The sequence below is a fragment of the Penicillium bovifimosum genome (assembly GCF_028826915.1).
Source record: "Penicillium bovifimosum strain IBT 22155 chromosome Unknown utg000002l_segment0_segment0, whole genome shotgun sequence".
Taxonomy (NCBI): Eukaryota; Fungi; Ascomycota; class Eurotiomycetes; order Eurotiales; family Aspergillaceae; genus Penicillium; species Penicillium bovifimosum.
In genome coordinates this window covers 4,049,461-4,061,582 of record NW_026622711.1, presented here as the reverse complement: position 1 = coordinate 4,061,582, position 12,122 = coordinate 4,049,461, and the positions used below count along the sequence as shown (strand labels likewise).

The 12,122-nt window shown below is 50.8% G+C and overlaps 5 protein-coding genes across 5 annotated transcripts; 4 read left to right on the top strand and 1 right to left on the bottom strand.

Moving 5' to 3' along the window:
• Positions 1–219: 219 nt before the first annotated feature.
• Positions 220–3,682, top strand: N7515_002722 (ubiquitin-ubiquitin ligase UFD2; the record flags this gene model as incomplete). The annotated part of the gene is made up of 6 exons (XM_056663466.1): positions 220–249; positions 327–961; positions 1,020–1,230; positions 1,285–3,328; positions 3,383–3,532; positions 3,585–3,682. 6 exons carry the CDS (start codon positions 220–222, stop codon positions 3,680–3,682), a joined length of 3,168 nt encoding a protein of 1,055 aa, XP_056525579.1.
• A 428-nt stretch (positions 3,683–4,110) lies between these two features.
• Positions 4,111–5,336, top strand: N7515_002721 (uncharacterized protein; the record flags this gene model as incomplete). The annotated part of the gene is made up of 2 exons (XM_056663465.1): positions 4,111–4,796; positions 4,865–5,336. 2 exons carry the CDS (start codon positions 4,111–4,113, stop codon positions 5,334–5,336), a joined length of 1,158 nt encoding a protein of 385 aa, XP_056525578.1.
• A 957-nt stretch (positions 5,337–6,293) lies between these two features.
• On the top strand, positions 6,294–7,700 carry N7515_002720 (acyl-CoA desaturase; the record flags this gene model as incomplete). The annotated part of the gene is made up of 2 exons (XM_056663464.1): positions 6,294–6,534; positions 6,592–7,700. 2 exons carry the CDS (start codon positions 6,294–6,296, stop codon positions 7,698–7,700), a joined length of 1,350 nt encoding a protein of 449 aa, XP_056525577.1.
• Positions 7,701–8,199: 499 nt separating this feature from the next.
• N7515_002719 (3-oxo-5-alpha-steroid 4-dehydrogenase family protein) lies at positions 8,200–9,340 on the top strand (the record flags this gene model as incomplete). The annotated part of the gene is made up of 2 exons (XM_056663463.1): positions 8,200–8,313; positions 8,369–9,340. 2 exons carry the CDS (start codon positions 8,200–8,202, stop codon positions 9,338–9,340), a joined length of 1,086 nt encoding a protein of 361 aa, XP_056525576.1.
• A 1,917-nt stretch (positions 9,341–11,257) lies between these two features.
• N7515_002718 (Maleylacetoacetate isomerase) lies at positions 11,258–11,947 on the bottom strand (the record flags this gene model as incomplete). The annotated part of the gene is made up of 1 exon (XM_056663462.1): positions 11,258–11,947. The coding sequence occupies one exon, from the start codon at positions 11,945–11,947 to the stop codon at positions 11,258–11,260; it is 690 nt and encodes a 229-aa protein (XP_056525575.1).
• Positions 11,948–12,122: the final 175 nt, after the last annotated feature.

Genomic DNA, 12,122 nt, shown 5'->3' with positions numbered 1-12,122 from the left:
CCGGTATTACCAGAATTCATCTTACGCTTCTAATTCATCTTCTACGGACGGTGCTATTCTGCTCCCCGCTCGGAGGCAATCAAGCAGCCGTGATACCACCTTCACGTTTCCTTATGATCCCCGCACGATCAATGCAATATTGATTCTGCCGACCCGATCTACCAGATTAGCGGCCCTATCAACCTCTCCGGAGGAGCGCATTGCCCGACTATAGGCAATATGTCGGACACACTATCTGATGCGGACAAGGTCAGTCGCTTGTTCTGTTCATGTCAATGAACGATTCCTTGTATCGGCACCAGGACTAACGCATTCCGAATCAAAAGATTCGCAATAAGCGGCTTGCGAAACTATCAAATCCAGTCCAGACTTCGAGTGATGGGAACTCCAATTCACCACAAACCTCGGCCAATACCTCTCCTTCACATTCACCGGTGTCCTCTCAGCCGCCGAATCGTGTTTACGACGCGCCAGCAACCCCGCAGCAGTCAGAAGGGAAGCGGATTAAGATCACACCAGCCACAGCTGCCCCAGAACGTCCACGATCAAGCAATTCCTCAGCGCCGAGCACTCCACCACCACCAAAGGTTGAAAGTATCGAGTCTTTCGAAGACCGGACACTGAGTGCTGTCTTCAGGTTGACCCTCAAGGAAGAAGGCCACCGTGACATCCATGGCACGCGCACATATTTGCCCGGGCTACGGAGCGAATTACAGGATGGGGGCAAGGAACTGCGCATCCAAATCTCGGTCCTGGATCAGGCCCTTCTAGAAGCTGCGTCCCAGGCCGAGGGGGAGCGTCCTCTCGATTATCTGCTTCCATGCTGGAAGCGCATCACAAAGCTCCACAAAGGATTCAGGCGGACGGGCGACGGTGACCCTAAATACCAGGTTCTGTGCGAGGCGCGGCGTCTATGCATGAGCTATTGTATCTTTGCGATAACGATGCCGGAGATGTTTGGGTGCGTTATATGGAAATGTTGCTGCACTAGCATTGGGTACTGACACTTTGAATTGCAGATTCGAATCCTCTCCAGCAACATCGCTAGCCACATATCTTATTGTGGATCCCGAGGATGACAAGGGTATTGATTTCGAGTTCATCAACGAGGCTGTCCGGAGATTTGACGAAGACGACCTTGTCAAGCCTGCCTTTATATCTGCCGTCGAGCAATTGAGCGCAGAGCTTGTTTTCAAGGACATTAATAGTGACTACAAGCCATATGCCACTGTAAGTGGTCGGACTCCTGGTTTTTTTTGGGCCGACTCTGACTGTTGTGTTCAGGCTCTTCGAAACCTCGTTCGCCATGCTTCCATCGCCACGGCAATCACAGAATCAAGTATCTTCAACAGCTCAATGGACCCTGCCTTATTCGAGAAAGTTACTCTTTTGGGTCCATGGTTCAGCTTGTCGCCTTTACAGGCAAAAGTGACCTTGACCTATTTCTCTAGCCCCAAGACTCGGGACCAAGCATATATCTCCAACGCTCAGCGTTCGCTTCGGATGACACAACAGATGCTTAGCTCAGATCTTTTTGATATCATCAACCACCTAATCCGGGCTTCGAAAGAGGCCCGCGATCGTGTGCTGGATTGGTTTGCTACCGCGTTGAACATCAACCACAAACGACGCGCAATGCAGGTAGACCCCAACCAAGTCTCGTCTGATGGCTTCATGTTCAACATTACCACATGTCTCGACCAGCTCTGTGAGCCTTTTATGGACCCGGCTTTCACAAAGATCGACAGAATCGATGCGGATTATCTTCACCGCGATTCTCGTGTCGACATGCGAGATGAGACCAAAATCAATGCTGATCAGCATGCTTCCGATGCTTTCTATGCTAAGAAGGTTGGAGGAGATTCTAACTTCATCACTGAAATCTTTTTCTTGACTGTCGCTGCCCATCACTATGGCAGTGAGTCGCTGACATCAAAGATGGAGCAACTTGAGAAAGATGTTCGACAGATGGAGAACACAATTACTAAATTCGAACTCGAACGTGTTCGGTGGATCAACAATCCACGGCAACTGCGCACCTTCGATACGGCTCTGAAGAAGTACAAAGACAAGCTTGATCTAGGTATCGCTCTTAAGTACAGTCTTCAGGGTGTCTTGTTCGATGAGCAATGGCAGGCCCGTTCCATGCTCTTCATGCGATATGTTACTGTCTGGCTTTTGAGACTTGTCTCTGGGAAGAACTTCCCAAAGGAAAAGATTACACTTCCTCTTCCAGAGCAACAGCCAGAAGTCTTCCAATGCCTACCGGAATACTTCTTGGAGGACATCGTCAGTAACTTCAAATTCATCATGTGGTGCATGCCACAAATTATTACCGCCACCCAGGGAGATGAGCTAGTCATGCTCTGCATCACATTCCTGGAGAGCTCTGCCTACATCAAGAACCCCTACTTGAAAGCTGGACTTGTGTCGATTCTGTTCCGGGGCACCTGGAAACGCCCTGGAGGCGCCAGTGGTGTTCTGGTAGATCTGCTAAACTCGATGCCATTTGCCAATGACCATCTCCTCCATGCTGTCATGAAATTCTACATCGAGGCAGAACACACGGGCGCGCATACACAGTTCTACGACAAGTTCAATATCCGTTACGAGATTTTCCAGATTATCAAGTGTATCTGGCCTAACACTCTCTATCGGGAGAAATTGTCCATCCAAGCCAGTCAGAATCTGGATTTCTTCATCCAGTACGTCAATCTTCTTCTGAATGATGTGACTTACGTCCTCGATGAGTCCTTCGGTGCCTTCAAGACCATCTCCAGCACTCAGGCCGAGCTAAATACCCAGGGCAACTCGATGGATGAGGCAACCCGTCAGCAGCGTGAAGAGCATTTGGCATCGGCCCAACGCAGCGCCAAAAGCTACATGCAACTGACCAATGAAACGGTGGCCATGGTCAAGCTTTTCACTGAGGCGCTTGCCGATTCGTTCACAATGCCTGAGATTGTGCAGCGACTTGCAGACATGCTGGACTACAATCTCGATGCAATGGTGGGACCGAAGAGTTCTAACCTGCGCGTGGATAACCTCCAGGAATATGGCTTTAACCCCCGTGCTCTTCTGAGTGACCTCTTCGACGTTTATCTCAACCTCAGTGGGAAGGAAAACTTCATCTTGGCTGTTGCTCGGGATGGCCGATCCTACAAACCAGCCAACTTCGAAAAGGCGGCCGAGATCATCCGCAAGTGGTCATTGAAGTCCCCCGAGGAGCTGCGTCACTGGTCTCAATTCCAGAAGAAGGTGCAGACTGCCAGGGAAGCGGATGAGCAAGCGGAGGAAGACCTGGGCGATATCCCCGACGAATTCCTCGGTATGTCCCTCCGACCTTTGATGCTGTTTAAAGCCTTACTCATTTTATTCTTAGACCCTCTTATGTACTCACTCATGGATGACCCGGTGATCCTTCCTGGGTCACGGGTCTCCATTGACCGCGCCACGATCCGCTCCCATCTTCTCAGTGACCCCCACGACCCCTTCAACCGTGTCCCATTGAAGATAGAGGATGTGGTGCCTGGTAAGAATTCTGATTTTCTCGGTTTCACCCCATTGCTAACATATATTCATAGACACTGATCTGAAAGCCAAGATCGAAGCTTTCAAGAAGGAAAAGCTGGCTGGCAAACGGAAAGAAATGGTGCATGATCAGATGGACACATCTGCTTGAGGGATTTGCATTAAGTGTTGCTCAGTACTTTCATTAGCGATCATAGGCCGAAACGGGACGAAACATAGCTGATGAAACAGTCTACATCTGCCTTCGAAACTTGTGTATGCCAATCAAATGAATACTATCCCATGCGATTCTCCCACATTTCAGCCGCTGTCAAGCTGTTATCTCCACTCTTTACGAGCATGTAACGTCCGAATGCTATTTTGGGATTCCCGCCTGGGGCCGCCAAGCCTCGTACCTATTGCCGATCCCCATCTTGATGCAACATATTACTACATTGGGGACGTAGAAAGGGACATTGCTAGAGGCTCGTAATAGCAGATCGTCGCTCGTCTAAGGTTAGTCTCGAATGTCGACTGTATTTAATATTTGGAATCCGCTCATTCAATGAATCGGTATTCATTAACCCTAGAACATCCAAAATGCGTTACTCTTCATTTTTCCAGTTGACTACCGCTCTCCTTTCCCTTTCTATACCTACCTTTGCAGCAGACTCTCGCTACTGCATGAACAAAAACGTCATCGACGCAAAAGACTTCACTCTCCAAGAATCCGCCGACAGCTCTCATCTAGCCGCACTCGCCAAACACTTCGAAGGCTTAGGAAAGAACGTCAGCGTCTCAGCCGTCCTAAACTCCGCCAATCGCGCTCTAAGCAAAGGATCCCCTCCAGTCGGCAATGGATCTCCATCGGAGGCATGGGCCTGGAACTCAGGAGACTTCAAGACTACCAAGTGGACGCCGCAGGGGATCACCAGCTCGGCCGATGCACTGGGCAAAGGCGACTGGAACGAGCATGAAGCGTGGATCGTGAGCTGGTACCAGAAAGGAGACAGCGTGCGAGTCAGCTTTGTTGATCGCAAGACACACAAATACCGCCATGTTCTCCTTGTCTACCCGAGCGCCGACGACGACTTCAAGTCCATTGCCATCCATGCTGGAGGGATTATGTGGTATGGCAATTTGTTGTATGTTGTCGATACCAATAACGGTATCCGTGCCTTTGATCTGGATAATATTTGGGAAGTTGAGATTGCGGATGGTGTTGGTAAGATGGATAATGGGAAATATTCTGCTGATGGATATCGATATGTTCTTCCCCAAGTCCGGTGAGTAGACTGTAGAAACCTATTGTACAGGAGGAGGGACCCGGGGCAATGTTCTAACAAAGGTACAGCTGGTATAAATGGAGTCCTGGTGCAGACTCTCCCTTCCGCTTCTCTTGGATTTCCCTCGACCGCAGTGACTCACCCGATTCTCTCCTGGTCGGCGAATTCGTGCGCGATGGCGAAGTCGACAAGAACCAGGACCCTGTTCCTATTCGATTGGTCAAGTACGAGTTGGACTCGACCACCCGCCGACTGCGCACCGACAAGGGCCTGGCTACTGCCAGCTGGGCTCATTGCGTCGATATTCTCAAGATGCAGGGCGGTGTCTCCTATGAGGGGAAGTTCTATATCTCACGCAGCAATGGTCGTGACCCTAAGGCTGGCGATCTGTTTACCTGGGAGGAGGGCAAATCTGCAAAAGAATACCCTGGTTGGTTCATGGCTGGCAATGAGGACCTGAGTTACAACCCGGTGCGAAAGGAATACTATACAGTCACGGAGTATGATGGTGGGCGTTACATTCTGTCATACAAGGCATAGCGAGACTCGTTCAGTAGGATATCGCCGATGGAATAGCGAAATGAAGTATGGTGCTTGGTCAATTTCCTCTTCCATCAGTGTAGGAAGATAGACAGTTCTACCTATTGGTCCCTTGAGAAGCACTACCTAACAGACAGATAAAGGTGTTATAGACCAGAAGGAAAAAGAACAAAAGAGATAACTTGTGTGCTGAGAAGGTAACAGAACTGGAGAAGGGAAGAGAAAAGAAGAAGAACTCCTTTTTATGTTCTTCCTCCGTGCTCGCTCTTTCCTTTCTGGCTCCTGCTACGCCTTTCACCCACACCTCTCCAGTCATATGACTCTCTCATATGTCTGCTCCCAACCTCAGGAGTTGAAATCCTGCAAACACCACAAAAGGTTCGCCGTTCGACCTGCACAGCTGTACGCCTCATACACACTTAGTAAGTTAATACTTATGACCCCGCCCATCTTGCGCCATCTAAGACCTGGCTTTCTGAGCCTAGCTGATCGTCTTACTAGCCCGTAGGCAATGCTGTCTGTATTAGCCTTATCAAAGTGGGGCCGACTAGCTTGAGCCCCGGACGAATTGGCCCACCGTGGTCTCATCCACATATCGACAGCGGGAATCCATGTGGAGGCTACTGTTCAATCGGCATTCTATAGCATTCCAAGGTGCTAGGGCAGAATCATGCAAGGATCACGATATCTAACCAGTGGGAACAACCACTAATACGTATTCCCAACAAAAACCGTCAACAGCCTAGCCCAACAAAATGGTTGGTGCCGAATGCGGCTCGGCGGGACGTGGGCTGGGAGCGACCAACGAAGTAGTACACCAACAAATTATCTCGTTCATATTATAGCGCTTTCCTGCGGTACGACTTCCCTCTTATTCGATTGCATGCTCTGGAAAAAGACACTCTAATTCTACTCTGTGCGCACAGTATCGAAAGAGCACCACACACCTGACGGAGGATGGCCCCTAGAACGGGCGGACAAGAGTCCAAGACTAGCCACAATGCTCAAAAGCCTCATATCACTGAGATGCCAATAACACCGCGAAACTGGTATCAACATATCAACTGGTTGAGTGTTTTCTTCATTATCATCGTTCCGTGCCTTGGTCTTGTGGCGGCATATTACTGTCCACTCAAGCGCGCCACAGCCGCCTTCGCCATTTTCTACTACTTCAATACTGGACTGGGAATTACAGCAGGTAAGTACATCGACGGAGCTTCCCTCGGCCAGCAAGTGAAATGCTGATCCTTGACAGGATACCACCGCCTCTGGGCCCATTCTTCATATAGAGCATCAATTCCCCTTAAGATCTACCTCGCTGCCGTTGGTGTTGGTGCCGTCCAGGGCTCTATCCGATGGTGGTCCAGGGGCCACCGTGCTCACCACCGCTATACCGACACAGAAAAGGATCCCTATTCTGTGCGCAAGGGCTTCTGGTATTCCCATCTGGGATGGATGGTGATGAAGCAGAACCCCAAGCACTACGGCCGGGCCGACATTACCGATCTCAACGAGGACCCGATCGTGGTGTGGCAGCATCGACACTATATCAAGGCCGTTCTATTCATGGGTCTCGTGTTCCCTACTCTGGTCTGTGGCCTCGGCTGGGGTGATTGGCGTGGCGGCTTTATCTATGCCGGCATTCTGCGGGCCACATTTGTGCAACAGGCTACATTCTGCGTCAACTCCTTGGCCCACTGGTTAGGTGACCAGCCCTTTGACGACCGCAATTCGCCTCGAGACCATGTTGTCACGGCTCTCGTGACACTAGGCGAAGGGTACCACAATTTCCACCACGAATTCCCGTCAGACTACCGCAATGCCATCGAGTGGTGGCAATATGACCCGACAAAATGGGCGATCTGGACATGGAAGCAGCTCGGACTGGCATACAACCTCAAGGAATTCAAGGCAAATGAAATTGAAAAGGGACGTCTCCAGCAGCTGCAGAAGAAGCTGGACATCAAGCGGTCGACACTGGATTGGGGCACCCCCATTTCCCAACTGCCCGTGATGACCTGGGATGACTTCAAGACCGAGTCTGCCAAATCCGATGGTAGGGCACTGGTGGCCATCGCTGGTGTGGTTCATGACGTCGCTCACTTCATTAAAGAGCACCCTGGTGGTAAGGCGTTCATTGCCTCGGCCATTGGTAAGGATGCGACAGCTCTCTTCAACGGCGGTGTTTATCAGCATTCGAATGCGGCGCACAACTTGCTGTCTACAATGCGCGTGGGTGCTATTTACGGAGGTGGAGAGGTGGAGATCTGGAAGCGTGCTTACTCCGAGAAGTCGGATGGTTACCTGCAGGATAATAAAGGGGAACGCATCGTACGACGGTACGAGCTGGGGAGCAGACCTTGAAATTGCCTCTACCGGAGGATGTCACTGCATCTTAGAAGGATGTGTTGAATCACGAACGCACTTATTTTCTATTCATATATTTTCCGACAACTATATAGAGACAAATTATCCTGCCGAGTATGCTCCGTTCCCCACTGTCGCATCTGCCGCGAGGACCATTTTGCATATAGAACACAAGAGAACTGAAGCGAAGGTCCACGGACCACATACATAATTTGGTTGGCTGATGGCTCCATTAGCCATACAAAAGCCTCGGCGTACATTGCTTACGCAGTAAAGTGGGCACCGAGAGAGTCGGAGGTTAGGCGGTTGTTTATGCTGCATTTTAGCTAGTCCCAATTAGGTCTAGTAATAAATGATTATCGCTTATCGCTTATCAAGGACCCACCTGACACCGCCTAGCGCATTACATCACCGAACTTTCTTAAACCTTCCGAGCATTTGTGTTTACTCTGCGCGATCTTCAATTCTCCTTCTTTCAACTACTCAATTCATCGAGATGGGTGCAATTATCTCCTCTTGCTGGGATGCTTTACCTTCAACCATGGAGCTCCTCCCGCCATCCCCTGCCGTCTACACAACCATCCTATGCTGCTTCCAATACTTTCCCCTGGTAAGCACACCCAAGCTCTCGATGAGCCAGTCACACCCTAACATACTACATTCAGGTGACAGTAGCCCAATGGGTTTTATCATGGCACCCAGCTGGCAAAACCTCCTCAGAGTCCATTTTCAACATCCCAGGACGCATAGCCTGGTGTGCAATGGAGATAATCGGCCCTATCAACTTGATCTATAGCCTAGCCACCCCATCACCGCATTCACCCACACTCACTAACCTCCCCGCGTCCAACGTGCTCGTTGCATCCCTGTACTGCCTCCACTACCTCAACCGTGCAATCATTTCTCCATTCTTCTCCGCTCCCAGCATGTCCCCAATTCACCCGTTCATCATGTCCTCCGCCATGCTGTTTAACTGGTTCAACTCTGCCTGTCTGGCAGGCTGGCTGCGCGGGTATACGGTACCTACTATCCCAGCATTCTTCCATGAGAGTCAATCTCCCCGCTCAGCAGCGGTGGACCTACTCCCCGCAGTGGGAATCGCTTTATTCGCTATCGGAATGGCCGGCAATATCTACTCCGAGACATCACTATTCCGGCTTCGTCGCGAAGAAGCTGAAAGGCGTGTCTCCAAAAAGACAGATGACTCCCAACTGACTGGTGAAACTGGAAATAATGGAAACAAGTACCATAAGGTCTATGTTATCCCGCCTGCTCGTGGTGTCTTTCGATACATCTTGTACCCGCACTACGTCTTCGAATGGCTCGAGTGGACTGGATTTGCTCTCGCCGGTACGGCAGTAGCACCTTTCTCCGCTTTGCCTGTGTCTGCGTCTGCGTCGGTGTCTTCTGTCGCTATCGCTCCTCCGCTGCGTCTTGCACCCTGGTTGATCCCAGTGGCTTGGGCTGCTGGTAAACTTGCTGTTCCCCTTCCTCTACCCGCCGTGGTCTTTGTTGTCAATGCTGTTACAAACATGTTGCCGCATGCGCGCTGGGGTCGGAAGTGGTACGTTGAGAAGTTTGGGGAGAAGGCTGTTGCTGGTCGGGGAGCTGCTGTTCCAGGATGTGCGTGGTTGTGAGAATGGAACTGTCTTTGGAAGTTCTATTCTGAGATTAGTATGAAAACTAGTGCATGTAACGTAAGGTCCGCTTTACAAAAACATCCACTAACTGAAAACCAAAGAATTAGTGGCTCACGCTGACACGCGTCCAGCCGTCCACGCTTGAAGCCTTGGGACCTTGTCTCTCTTCGTTCCCACAAGACTTATCTGTTACACATTGTAGTGGGAAGGTGTGACCGTGTGAACCCCCCTATCCCACTGTGACTTGGCGGCTTCCCTTCTTGCGTGCCGCTCGGCGTTGTGACCGCCGAGGGCCGTTGTGTCACGTGCGGGATCCAGGGGTTACTTTATAGTTTATTTACTTAAATACCCCTGGGTCAGCTTAGAGTTAGACTTACCTAGTTACACACAACATACATCAACATCAATCGAAGACTATTCACTCTTTGCTACTATAGCACATCTGTTTACTTAAACTTTACTGTGTACACAGACCCTAGCTGGTGATACCAACAGTCTGCGTACGGAGGTTTTTCAGGACAAGACTCACAAGAGGCGCTCTGAGCGCAGCCCCTAGAGACGTGTACTCCCTCGGGCTTCTCCAGACGGATGTGATCGTCGGAGAGCATGCCCTGACGGTAGACACCGGTTCTTGTCTGGACGTGATTGGCCTGGATTTGGCGAAACAACTGAACCTGCCGATAAAGAAGGATCCCCAGCTGCACCGTTGCACGTGCTCCCTGTCAATGGGATTAAAATGGGGTGTCTCGGCTGCATCCAAGGTATGCCCGTCTCCATTGGGGACATTACCGTGCGTGTCAACGCCATCGTGATTCGTGAGTGCGGATTGATCCTGCGCAGACCTTTTATGGACGCTTCTATGGACTATGATGGGTTTGACGCAGAAGAGAGACGGCAGTGTGGAGTGCGCTGTCTATAACCCGGAGAGGACCTGAGGGGCCACCTTCCCCCGTCTACAGTCCAGAGGAGGGGAATATCCTGAGAGCCTCAGCATTGTGGCCTGATGGAGCCCCGTCGCAGAGTTTCCGGGGTTGAGCACGAAGACTCCATCGACGAAGTTCCTTTAAACTAGTGCGTGATAACTTGAGTCCCAACAAGTGACCACCGGACCGACCGAGTTAATGGGACGAAGAGAGTAAGAAGGAGGGCCTCTCAAATTTGAATTTCTTGTCAGCCTTGCCGCGTTTTGAGGAAGAATCGGGCATTCCCGACCGTGTGAGTCTGCGAGAGGTTCCACCGGGGACCATCATTGATGCCGAGAGACATGACGTGCCTCCCGAGTGGAAGCTGCTGGAAGTGGACAATTGGATGAACTGTCGAGAAGAGTTTGGGGACTGCGAAGAGCTCGGGTGGGAAGGAGCAAAACCGTTTAATTTGCACTACCGGACCACTGTGAGGGAATCAGACTTTCTCCCCAAGGTCGAGGAAGTCGGGGCGCGGCAAGGCTGACAGTTCATCCAATTGTCCACTTCCAGCAGCTTCCACTCGGGAGGCACGTCATGTCTCTCGGCATCAATGATGGTCCCCGGTGGAACCTCTCGCAGACTTCGGGTTGCTGTGGTAGATAAAAAGACACTCCTACACATCTCCAATTTGACTGGTTGTGCGCAAGCGCCCAACCTCTTTGCTACCTCTGGTCCTTTGCTACCTCTGGTCGGATGTCTATGCTAGGTGGTATCTGCTGAATCGACTCGTGTGCCTCAGACCACACAGCCTTGAGCGTTCCCCTCTTCAACATGTACCGATAATCTTCAAAACATCAACCTAATACTTGTCGCTATCTCACTTGCTTAATTGCGATAACGAACGAGACCTCCGCCCTTAAATAGCCTGGTCCCCCAAAGATGATAGTACACACAAAAGACAGTGTAGCAAAGCATTGACCAAATCCAATTCGCAAAACACCTAACAGTCCTAGACACGATATTTCGCCGGTGTATCCCCTTGCTTCCGCCAATCCGCCGCCTTAAAAGGCTCCAACTCCTTGAGAGCGAGATAGACCCGCTTGACATTAGGCACGAAGTCTAGATCCAATCTATACAACAGAGCCTGATCAACAGCAGGGACCAAAACCACATCAGCCATGGAGACGTCGGCACCGAAAGAGAAATTCCTCTCTCCAGCCTGAGCCTGCATCAGAAGCAAATCCTCATAGGCCCTCAATCCGTCCGTAAACACCCGTTTAACGAAATCAACCTGGTCATCGAGCCCCCCCCGAATGGATTTTACCCGCTGCGCTATGCGAGAATTCGTCGGGGGCTGGGTATCAATAGCGATGACATTGACTAGGTCTCGCACCAGCACCCGATCCTGCATTGCGGGAGGGTACAGTGGTGCAGTATCCGGGAACCGTTCCTCGAAGTATTCCAGAATCGTCATGGATTGGCGGATGGTGGTTTTTTCGCCGTTCTTGCTCGTCACTATCAATGTGGGCACGCTGGCGCTGGGGTTGTGTTGTTTGTATTCTGAGGTCGTGTGCTCTCTGGCGCTGAGGTCGATGTAGGTGTATTCAAGCTGGATACCTTTGAGATGGGCGGCGATGATGATCCGTTGACAGCATGAGGAGCAGTAGTATGTGTATAGGTGGAATGTATCGGTATGCATTATGGCTTTGAGTTCGGAGTTCCGTTGGATTGTCAATTGTCAGGACTGAGGACTCTGCTATGAGTAGGATATGCGGAGGGAGATTGAGGATTTCTTGAGGTTAATAAATGAATACATGATCCCAGGGGGCTTTAGGCTGATTAGCGCCTGCCGGAACCCCAGCCTCTGTTGCTGA